The sequence below is a fragment of the Oncorhynchus masou genome, chromosome 28, assembly GCF_036934945.1.
Source record: "Oncorhynchus masou masou isolate Uvic2021 chromosome 28, UVic_Omas_1.1, whole genome shotgun sequence".
Classification (NCBI taxonomy): Eukaryota; Metazoa; Chordata; class Actinopteri; order Salmoniformes; family Salmonidae; genus Oncorhynchus; species Oncorhynchus masou.
This window is the reverse complement of record NC_088239.1, coordinates 39,813,317-39,825,940: the sequence shown is the minus strand read 5'-3', so window position 1 is coordinate 39,825,940 and position 12,624 is coordinate 39,813,317. Positions and strand designations below refer to the sequence as shown.

At 42.3% G+C, this 12,624-nt stretch overlaps 1 protein-coding gene across 2 annotated transcripts in view; it reads right to left on the bottom strand.

Annotated features, from left to right (window-relative positions):
- The window catches only part of LOC135517565 (calmodulin-regulated spectrin-associated protein 1-B-like), a 117,702-nt gene that overhangs the window by 29,925 nt on the left and 75,153 nt on the right, over nt 1-12,624 (bottom strand). For both annotated transcript variants that reach the window (XM_064941978.1, XM_064941979.1), the window contains exons 7-11: nt 7,086-7,225; nt 6,336-6,432; nt 6,033-6,165; nt 872-963; nt 222-306 (exon numbers count right to left, since the gene is read on the bottom strand). In XM_064941978.1, the coding sequence (XP_064798050.1) occupies nt 222-306; nt 872-963; nt 6,033-6,165; nt 6,336-6,432; nt 7,086-7,225 (547 nt within the window). The remainder of the gene's footprint in view (nt 1-221; nt 307-871; nt 964-6,032; nt 6,166-6,335; nt 6,433-7,085; nt 7,226-12,624) is intronic.

Here is a 12,624-nt window from a genome sequence, read left to right as displayed (position 1 = left end):
GAAAGATCAAAGCAAGACCATGATACTGCCATAACAACATCTTTCAACATCACTATCTAACGAAGCCAGAGGTGAACTTGAACATGCAGGTGGAAAGGGTTCTGAGAAGTATGAAAGGACACTGTTGTAGTTCATCTTCCCTAGCTGCACATACTTGAAATCTCGCTTTTCTTTTATCTTGTTTCAGCATACATTACTGAAATGTTAAATGAACCACTCACCTCTGTCTTCTCTCTGGCCAGGCCAGGCTTGACCCCTGAACTTGACTATCCACACGTGACAGAGAGTTGGACCTGTTTCTCTGCCCTAAACACAGACACAATATATTAAACAATAGCCTTATATATGCATCAGCCTTTGTGACATTATGGGATTGAGATAAAAATCAAAAATTGTGATGAGCATTACTCATTTGTGAAAATTAACATCACTAATTTACAGTACGACTATAAGTCTGATATTGTGCTTCTCATGTTGGTTAACTCAAGGATCCTCGGGTCTCCACCGAACTAGGTAAATCTGCTTTTATTTTTAAAAAGCAACTCATTGCTGAAACCAAATACAAAATAAATTACAATTGGATGTTCTGGTGCTTGCGGACCTTCTTATTGAGGAATGTCATTGTTTTTCTTAAATATTTGTGTTGTGCTGTATTTGACTTGTTTTTAGATTTTGTCTTGTGCATGCAGGGCTCCCTTGTGAAAGAGACCCTAGTCTTAATGGTGGCTCCCTGCTTAAATAAAAGGTCAAATAAATGCCCGATTCACACTATAGGAGCAAGCCAAGCCGTGCTGGGCTGGCCTAATTACACAAAGGACAATGTGAAAAGAAAATCTCCAATTTAGCATAGTACAGTTCAAGTCAATCTTACCTGAGGCGTCATTCTCCTGTATGGACTTCTGTTGCCTCTGTCTCAGGGGGAGTAATAAGTGTGAGGGGCTAGACGCAAGACTGACTTTGGTACTGCAAAAGAAAGAAATCGGGCATTAGTTTCCCAAACACGCACACACCAGGGTTTGCGTCAAGAGACTTTGGCGCTGGACAATTGACAGTGAAGATTTGAATTTATCGGACATTTGAGAAATGTACCGGTCATCCATATGCATCGGGTATGTAACCCATTAGGCCACACGAGAAGCTTAGGCCTAGTCCCAGAGAGAAAGAGAGAGAGATCGAGATATGCCGGTGGCATTCTACGACACCAACATGAATTTCTTTATACTTGTCAACTACTGCGTCTGCTATACAGATATAGGCGTACAGAAGGAGGCTAATTCATTCATTTACGATTAGAATATTTTCTGTAAAGATAAGCATTATATTAACTCTGGTAAGCCTAAAACAGTGGTTTCCTAACTTTTTAAAGTCTCGTACCCCTTCAAACATTCAACTTCCAGCAGCGTACCCCCTCAAGCACCAGGGTCAGCGCATTCTCAAATGTTGTTTTTTGCCATCATTGTAAGCCCGCAAAGGCAAACACACTATACATTTATTATACATAAGAATTTGTTTTTGTCACAACCCGTCTCGTGGGAAGTGACAAAGAGCTCTTTTACAGGACCAGGGCACAAATAATAATAATCAACCATTTTGCTCTTTATTTAGCCATCTTACATATTAAACCTTATTTGTTAATCAAAAACATGAATAATTCAGCACAGGTTAATGAGAAGGGTGTGCTTGAAAGGATGCACATAACTCTGCAATGTTGGAGAGTCTGAGTCTTAAATCATCTTCCACACACAGTCTGTGCCTGAATTTAGTTTTCATGCTAGTGAGGGCCGAGAATCCACTCTCACATTGGTACGTGGCTGCAAAGGGCATCATTGTCTTAACATTGCGATTTTCCAAGGCAGGATATTCTGAGCGCAGCCCTATCCAGAAATTTGCCAGTGGTTCAAAATTAAATTTTCACAGAATCCAATTTCAATGAGGCTCTCTTGTTCAGATATCGGTAAGTGAACTGGAGGCAGGCCATGAAAGGAATAGCTAATCCAGTTGTTTGTGTCATCCGTTTCGGGAAAGTACCTGTATAACGAGTACGCTGAGAGTCCGGAAGCAAGTACAGGGAGTGAGTGTTTTAATAAATAAACAAAACAATGAACACAAACAGCGCACCGACATGAAACAGAGTCAATAACACCTGAGGAAAAAAACCAAAGGGTTGTGACAGATATAGGGAAGATAATCAAGGAGGTGATGGCGTCCAGGTGAGTGTCATGAGGCGCTGTTGCGCTTGATGATGGTGACAGGTATGCGGGATAATCAGCAGCCTGATGACCTAGAGGCTGGAGAGGGAGTATACAGTGCCTTGCGAAAGTATTCGGCCCCCTTGAACTTTGCGACCTTTTGCCACATTTCAGACTTCAAACATAAAGATATAAAACTGTATTTTTTTGTGAAGAATCAACAACAAGTGGGACACAATCATGAAGTGGAACGACATTTATTGGATATTTCAAACTTTTTTAACAAATCAAAAACTGAAAAATTGGGCGTGCAAAATTATTCAGCTCCTTTACTTTCAGTGCAGCAAACTCTCTCCAGAAGTTCAGTGAGGATCTCTGAATGATCCAATGTTGACCTAAATGACTAATGATGATAAATACAATCCACCTGTGTGTAATCAAGTCTCTGTATAAATGCACCTGCACTGTGATAGTCTCAGAGGTCCGTTAAAAGCGCAGAGAGCATCATGAAGAACAAGGAACACACCAGGCAGGTCCGAGATACTGTTGTGAAGAAGTTTAAAGCCGGATTTGGATACAAAAAGATTTCCCAAGCTTTAAACATCCCAAGGAGCACTGTGCAATCGATAATATTGAAATGGAAGGAGTATCAGACCACTGCAAATCTACCAAGACCTGGCCGTCCCTCTAAACTTTCAGCTCATACAAGGAGAAGACTGATCAGAGATGCAGCCAAGAGGCCCATGATAACTCTGGATAAACTGCAGAGATCTACAGCTGAGGTAGGAGACTCTGTCCATAGGACAACAATCAGTCGTATATTGCACAAATCTGGCCTTTATGGAAGAGTGGCAAGAAGAAAGCCATTTCTTAAAGATATCCATAAAATGTGTCGTTTAAAGTTTGCCACAAGCCACCTGGGAGACACACCAAACATGTGGAAGAAGGTGCTCTGGTCAGATGAAACCAAAATTGAACTTTTTGGCAACAATGCAATACGTTATGTTTGGCATAAAAGCAACACAGCACATCACCCTGAACACATCATCCCCACTGTCAAACATGGTGGCAGCATCATGGTTTGGGCCTGCTTTACTTCAGCAGGGACAGGGAAGATGGTTAAAATTGATGGGAAGATGGATGGAGCCAAATACAGGACCATTCTTGAAGAAAACCTGATGGAGTCTGCAAAAGACCTGAGACTGGGACGGAGATTTGTCTTCCAACAAGACAATGATCCAAAACATAAAGCAAAATCTACATTGGAATGGTTCAAAAATAAACATATCCAGGTGTTAGAATGGCCAAGTCAAAGTCCAGACCTGAATCCAATCGAGAATCTGTGGAAAGAACTGAAAACTGCTGTTCACAAATGCTCTCCATCCAACCTCACTGAGCTCGAGCTGTTTTGCAAGGAGGAATGTGAAAACATTTCAGTCTCTCGATGTACAAAACTGATAGAGACATACCCCAAGCGACTTACAGCTGTAATCGCAGCAAAAGGTGGCGCTACAAAGTATTAACTTAAGGGGGCTGAATAATTTTGCACGCCCAATTTTTCAGTTTTTGATTTGTTAAAAAAGTTTGAAATATCCAATAAATGTCATTCCACTTCATGATTGTGTCCCACTTGTTGTTGATTCTTCACAAAAAAATACAGTTTTATATCTTTATGTTTGAAGCCTGAAATGTGGCAAAAGGTCGCAAAGTTCAAGGGGGGCGAATACTTTCGCAAGGCACTGTACGTGACAGCACCCCCTCCCCGACACGCAGCTCCAGCCGCAGGACGCCGACAAAGGGGATGAACCCGGGGATCACATGCGGACCGGTCACCCCTGCTGAAGCGCGGGGACATGTCACGCCAGCTGAGGTGCGGGTACCTGTCGAGCTGGCTGGGGCGCGGGAACATGACAGACCGGCTGAGGCAGGGGCGCCTGGCGATCTGGCGGAGGCATGAAAGCCCGACGAGCCGGGTGAGGCAGGGTAGCGTGGCAATCCGGCTGAGGCAGGGGAGCCCGACGAGCTGGCTGGGGCAGGGGAGCCTGGCGATCTTGCGGAGGCATGAAAGCCCGACGAGCCGGGTGAGGCAGGGGAGCTGGTTGAGGCAGGGGAACGTGGCAATCCGGCGAGGCAGGGGAGCTGGCTGAGGCAGGGGAGCCTGGCGATCTTGCGGAGGCATGAAAGCCCGAAGAGCCGGCTGAGGCAGGGGAGCCTGGCAATCTGGCTGGGGCATGAAAGCCTGACGAGCCGGCTGAGGCAGGGGAGCCTGGCAATCTGGCGGAGGCATGAGAGCCTGTATCAGCTCCCGGACCCAACGTCATTAACACTGACAAAAAAAAAAAACACTTCCTGATGCTTCCCTTAGGTGAGGTGTTATTCTGTAACGAGTGCGCTGAGAGTCCGGAAGCCAGCACAGGGAGTGAGTGTTTTAATAAATAAACTATGCGCAAAAGTGAAGGTTTCATCGAGCTGTGAGATAGTACTTCTGCACATTTAAGAGGCTCCTCTGTCCTCCACTCATTACCTGTATTAATGGCACCTGTTTGAACTTGTTATCAGTATAAAATACACCTGTCCACAACCTCAAACAGTCACACTCCAAACTCCACTATGGCCAAGACCAAAGAGCTGTCAAAGGACACCAGGCTGGGAAGACTGAATCTGCAATAGGTAAGCAGCTTGGTTTGAAGAAATCAACTGTGGGAGCAATTATTAGGAAATGGAAGACATACAAGACCAAGATCTCCCTCGATCTGGATTTTTTTTTCTCATTTTGTCTGTCATAGTTGAAGTGTACATATGATGAAAATCACAGGCCTCTCATCTTTTTAAGTGGGAGAACTTGCACAATTGGTGGCTGACTAAATACTTTTTTGCCCCACTGTATTCCATTAAAAATCTGCCGTTACCAGCTACAATAGTCATTTACAACATTAATAAGGTCTACACTGTATTTCTGATCAATTTGATATTATTTTAAATGGACAAAAAAGGACATTTCTAAGTGATTCCAAACTAGTGTACATATTTTTTTTATGTAACCTTTATTTAACTAGGCAAGTCAGTTAAGAACAAATTGTTATTTATAATGATGGCCTACTCCGGCCTATGGGACTCCCAATCACAGCCGGATGTGATACTTCCTGGATTCGAACCAGGTACCATATTGAAGCCTCTTGCACTGAGATGCTGCGCTACTCGGGAGCCCAAAAAGGAGAGAGTGCAGCAGCATGCCCCCGCGAAAAAGGTACTTTGGCATGTAGACACTTTCATTACAGAAATCATGAGGATATAGTACTTTACTGTTTGACCAAATCATGGTTTTGGCCTCCTAAAAAATAGGAAGTTTTTAGTGAGGTGAATGAATCTGAATCTGCAGCCTGCACCGATGCAACCAATAAATGTTTGAACTCGCACAGCCAAGTCAAAGGGTCGCAGTCTAAAGCACTGCCTTTTAGGCGTTTCACTATATTTTACTTCAATGAAAAAGGCCTCCAACTTCGCCATCAACAGCAGCCTAGGCCGAGGCTCCTCTCTTGTTTCCTCTCTCTCCTCATTAGCATGTCAGCTCTGGACAATTTGGCTGGTTACAATTTTATTTATCAACTTTTCATTTATTTTAAAATCGGCCAAAAGCCAGCAATTACCGGCTAACAGAAACCCTGACACACACAGGTACGCACACACACACACACACACACACACACACAGGTACGCACACACACACACAGGTACGCACAGGTACACACACACGTGAGCAAAAGCTCATTCCAATCCTAGCAGAAAACTAAGATAACACACAGACAGAAACAGACTGACAGAAAAGTGAGTTTCAAGTAGTACCTGTTACAGATATCTGGGCTTTGGGACGTTGTTACGATGTCAGGAGAGTCAGGTGTGGCCAGGAAGCTGCGTTTGGTAGCATTGGAGATGGAGACATGGGGGCGGGAATCCTTGGGCTGCAGCAGTGACCTCACTATGAGATTGATTGAGGAACCTTATAGATTAGTGTTCTTATGAGTAGATCAAAGACAAATTCAAAAAACCTGATTAAAACATTGGCTCTGGATGAATGAAAGGCAGTAGCACATATTATACAACAGTGTAAAATAATATATTATAAGAAGAAGAATACAACGTCTGTACCGTCTTTGACTTCTTGCAAGTCCCGGGGCTGGACAAAGTCGGGCTTGAGGATCTCAAACCACCAGAATAGCTCTGCGATGAACACCATGACATTGTGCTTTGGAAAGATGTCAGAAACAACTGAGTCAACACCACAACATTGGAGAGTGTTTAAATAACTGGTAACTGCCAAAATAATGGAAACACTTAAGCAAATGAGGGATACATAGTGTAGAGATAGCATTTTCCACGACCAAAAACACAAGATTATGGAATTTCTTGTGGAAGAACGGAACTCTATTGGAGGGATGTGACACCAAACAATTATAGAATCTATGTCAATGTGCATTTAAGCTGTTCTGGCTTGTTGTGGCCCAAATCCCTATTAAGACCCTTTATGTTGGTGTTTCCTTTATTCTGGCATTTCCCTGTATGTCTGCTAGTAGTGAGTGCATTGAGGTCCTGTTTAAATGCTTCCAAGATGCATCCTACTTCCCTCTTTATAGAACTGGCCAATGTTCTGATAGGATTGGATAGGTTAAAGCCATGTAATGGAACCCCTTAGTTTGAATCACAGAAGGGAGGGAGCAGAGATATACATTAAAAGTATTCAAATAGGGTCTCTTTGTATTTCCTCAATTCCTCCTGAAACACAATGGAAGAGGTCTGACCTCCAACAATGCGTTATGAGAAGCAATGAGTGAGGCTAATCAAGAAATAATGATAGCCTCTGTTTCTTCACTGAGGTAAAGTAGTAGAATGGGGGCTCACCTTCAGCACTGGGGGAGCATACAGCACATCTTCTGGACGCAGGTGGAAGCTTCGGTTCAGGTACTCATTACAAAACTCCCTCAAGAGCTGGATGTTGTACAGGCTGTCTGCTATGGATGACACCACTTTCAGGCAAATATCTGGAAGACACATAGAAAAGGATTTTAAAAATAAATGTGATTGATTTTTACTTCACTGTTAGAATGAGGCTATATTAGCTAACCTTGTCATACATATTGTAATCTCTCGAGGACAGACACACAACAAAACAAGTACAGAAACACGACCAGTGTGGGGGTGACTTTAAAGTACTAAATACTTTGTGGTAACTAATAACCTCACGCGTTAGTTTTTATGTAATCTGTTACCTAGTTACTTTTACAATATTATTGACAAAATAAAACTTCTTCCCCTTAGGATATGTTCGTCGCGATATTTCTATTCCAGCACAAAAGTTGTGGCGGGTAGCTGGGCAGGGTAACTTGTAGCTAGCGAGATGGCAGAGACAATAGCCTTAATCATGGACGTATTCGCATTATTTTGAATTGGTAGAAGAAAAGGACAGATCTTGACGCTACTTATACGCGCACACACAGGATCATCAGGTTCAGGAGTGCTCGATTTACTGTCTGGTAATAAAGCAGACAATGTAGCGAGGTGATCAATTTAGGCTCAGTTGATAAGAACTTAAATCTAAAGCTCCGTCGTCGCCATAAACATAAAAGAAAGGGCACAACAGAATCTGTCTGCCCAGATGGAGGACAGCTTCTTCAACAGAATAACTTAGTCGACAGTACACTATGGAGGACAGCTTCTTCAACAGAATAACATGGTCGACAGTACACTATGGTGGACAGCTTCTTCAATAGAATAACATGGTCTACAGTACCCTATGGAGGACAGCTTCTTCAACAGAATAACATGGTCTACAGTACACTATGGAGGACAGATTCTTCAATTTATATATATATATTTTTTTACCTTTATTTTACTAGGCAAGTCAGTTAAGAACAAATTATTATTTTCAATGACGGCCTAGCAACAGTGGGTTAACTGCCTGTTCAGGGGCAGAACGACAGATTTTGTACATGGTCTACAGTACCATATGGAGGACAGAATCTTCAATAGAATAACATGGTCTACAGTACCCTATGGAGGACAGCTTCTTCAATAGAATAACATGGTCTACAGTACACTATGGAGGACAGCTTCTTCAATACAATAACATTGTCTACAGTACACTATGGAGGACAGCTTCTTCAACAGAATACGATGGTCTACAGTACACTATGGAGGACAGCTTCTTCAACAGAATAGCATGGTCTACAGTACCCTATGGAGGACAGCTTCTGCAATAGAATAACATGGTCTACAGTACCCTATGGAGGACAGCTTCTTCAATATAATAACATGGTCTACAGTACACTATGGAGGACAGCTTCTTCAACAGAATAGCATGGTCTACAGTACCCGATGGAGGACAGCTTCTTCAACAGAATAACATGGTTTACACTACCCTATGAGGACAGCGTCTTCAATATAATAACATGGTCTACAGTACACTATGGAGGACAGCTTCTTCAACAGAATACCATGGTCTACAGTACCCTATGGAGGACAGCTTTGTCAACAGAATAACATGGTCTAGAGTACCCTATGGAGGACAGCTTTGTCAATAGAATAACATGGTCTACAGTACCCTATGGAGGACAGCTTCTTCAACATAATAACATGATCTACAGTACCCTATGGAGGACAGCTTCTTCAACAGAATAACATGGTTTACAGTACCCTATGAGGACAGCGTCTTCAATATAATAAAATGGTCTACAGTACACTATGGAGGACAGCTTCTTCAATATAATAACATGGTCTACAGTACCCTATGGAGGACAGCTTCTTCAACAGAATAGCATGGTCTACAGTACCCTATGGAGGACAGCTTCTTCAACAGAATACCATGGTCTACAGTACCCTATGGAGGACAGCTTTGTCAACAGAATGACATGGTCTAGAGTACCCTATGGAGGACAGCTTTGTCAACAGAATAACATGGTCTACAGTACCCTATGGAGGACAGCTTCTTCAATATAATAACATGGTCTAAAGTACACTATGGAGGACAGCTTTGTCAACAGAATAACATGGTCAACAGTACCCTATGGAGGACAGCTTCTTCAATATAATAACATGGTCTACAGTACACTATGGAGGACAGCTTCTTTAACAGAATAACACGGTCGACAGTACCCTATGGAGGACAGCTTCTTCAATATAATAACATGGCCTACAGTACACTATGGAGGACAGCTTCTTCAAGAGAATAACATGGTCTACAGTACCCTATGGAGGACAGCTTCTTCAACAGAATAACATGGTCTACAGTACCCTATGAGGACAGCTTCTCAAATATAATAGCATGGTCTACAGTACACTATGGAGGACAGCTTCTTCAATATAATAACATGGTCTACAGTACCCTATGGAGGCCAGCTTCTTCAACAGAATAGCATGGTCTACAGTACCCTATGGAGGACAGCTTCTTCAACAGAATAACATGGTTTACAGTACCCTATGAGGACAGCTTCTTCAATATAATAACATGGTCTACAGTACACTATGGAGGACAGCTTCTTCAACAGAATACCATGGTCTACAGTACCCTATGGACGACAGCTTTGTCAACAGAATAACATGGTCTAGAGTACACTATGGAGGACAGCTTTGTCAACAGAATAACAAGGTTTACAGTACCCTATGAGGACAGCTTCTTCAATATAATAACATGGTCTACAGTACACTATGGAGGACAGCTTCTTCAATATAATAACATGGTCTACAGTACCCTATGGAGGACAGCTTCTTCAACAGAATAGCATGGTCTACAGTACACTATGGAGGACAGCTTCTTCAACAGAATAACAAGGTTTACAGTACCCTATGAGGACAGCTTCTCAAATATAATAACATGGTCTACAGTACACTATGGAGGACAGCTTCTTCAATATAATAACATGGTCTACAGTACCCTATGGAGGACAGCTTTGTCAACAGAATAACATGGTCTACAGTACCCTATGGAGGACAGCTTCTTCAATATAATAACATGGTCTACAGTACCCTATGGAGGACAGCTTCTTCAACAGAATAACATGGTTTACAATACACTATGGAGGACAGCTTCTTCAACAGAATACCATGGTCTACAGTACCCTATGGAGGACAGCTTTGTCAACAGAATAACATGGTCTAGAGTACCCTATGGAGGACAGCTTTGTCAACAGAATAACATGGTTTACAGTACCCTACGAGGACAGCTTCTCAAATATAATAACATGGTCTACAGTACACTATGGAGGACAGCTTCTTCAACAGAAAAGCATGGTTTACAATACACTATGGAGGACAGCTTCTTCAACAGAATACCATGGTATACAGTACCCTATGGAGGACAGCTTTGTCAACAGAATAACATGGTCTAGAGTACCCTATGGAGGACAGCTATGTCAACAGAATAACATGGTTTACAGTACCCTACGAGGACAGCTTCTCAAATATAATAACATGGTCTACAGTACACTATGGAGGACATCTTCTTCAATATAATAACATGGTCTACAGTACACTATGTAGGACAGCTTCTTCAATATAATAACATGGTCTACAGTACACTATGGAGGACAGCTTCTTCAATATAATAACATGGTCTACAGTACACTATGGAGGACAGCTTCTTCAACAGAATACCATGGTCTACAGTACCCTATGGAGGACAGTTTTGTCAACAGAATAACATGGTCTAGAGTACCCTATGGAGGACAGCTTCTTCAATATAATAACATGGTCTACAGTACCCTATGGAGGACAGCTTCTTCAACAGAATAACATGGTTTACAGTACCCTACGAGGACAGCTTCTCAAATATAATAACATGGTCTACAGTACCCTATGGAGGACAGCTTCTTCAACAGAAAAGCATGGTCTACAGTACACTCTGGAGGACAGCTTCAACAGAATAGCATGGTCTTCAGTACACTATGGAGGACAGCTTCTTCAATATAATAACATGGTCTACAGTACACTATGGAGGACAGCTTCTTCAACAGAATAACATGGTCTACAGTACCCTATGGAGGACAGCTTCTCAAATATAATAGCATGGTCTACAGTACACTATGGAGGACAGCTTCTTCAATATAATAACATGGTCTACAGTACCCAATGGAGGACAGCTTCTTCAACAGAATAGCATGGTCTACAGTACACTCTGGAGGACAGCTTCTTCAACAGAATAACATGGTCTACAGTACCCTATGGTGGACAGCTTCTTCAACAGAATAGCATGGTCTTCAGTACACTATGGAGGACAGCTTCTTCAACAGAATAACATGGTCTACAGTACCCTATGGTGGACAGCTTCAACAGAATAGCATGGTCTTCAGTACACTATGGAGGACAGCTTCTTCAACAGAATAACATGGTCTCCTGTACCCTATGGAGGACAGCTTCTTCAATATAATAACATGGTCTACAGTACACTATGGAGGACAGCTTCTTTAACAGAATAACACGGTCGACAGTACCCTATGGAGGACAGCTTCTTCAATATAATAAAATGGTCTACAGTACCCTATGGAGGACAGCTTTGTCAACAGAATAACATGGTCTACAGTACCCTATGGAGGACAGCTTCTTCAACATAATAACATGATCTACAGTACCCTATGGAGGACAGCTTCTTCAACAGAATAACATGGTTTACAGTACCCTACGAGGACAGCTTCTTCAATATAATAAAATGGTCTACAATACACTATGGAGGACAGCTTCTTCAACAGAATAACATGGTCTACAGTACCCTATGGAGGACAGCTTCTTCAACAGAATAACATGGTTTACAGTACCCTATGAGGACAGCTTCTCAAATATAATAGCATGGTCTACAGTACCCTATGGAGGACAGCTTCTTCAACAGAATAGCATGGTCTACAGTACCCTATGGAGGACAGCTTCTTCAACAGAATACCATGGTCTACAGTACCCTATGGAGGACAGCTTTGTCAACAGAATGACATGGTCTAGAGTACCTTATGGAGGACAGCTTTGTCAACAGAATAACATGGTCTACAGTACCCTATGGAGGACAGCTTCTTCAATATAATAACATGGTCTACAGTACACTATGGAGGACAGCTTTGTCAACAGAATAACATGGTCAACAGTACCCTATGGAGGACAGCTTCTTCAATATAATAACATGGTCTACAGTACACTATGGAGGACAGCTTCTTCAACAGAATAACATGGTCTACAGTACCCTATGGAGGACAGCTTCTTCAATATAATAACATGGTCTACAGTACACTATGGAGGACAGCTTCTTCAACAGAATAACATGGTCTACAGTACCCTATGGAGGACAGCTTCTTCAACAGAATAACATGGTTTACAGTACCCTATGGAGGACAGCTTCTTCAATATAATACATGGTCTACAGTACACTATGGAGGACAGCTTCTTCAATATAATAACATGGTCT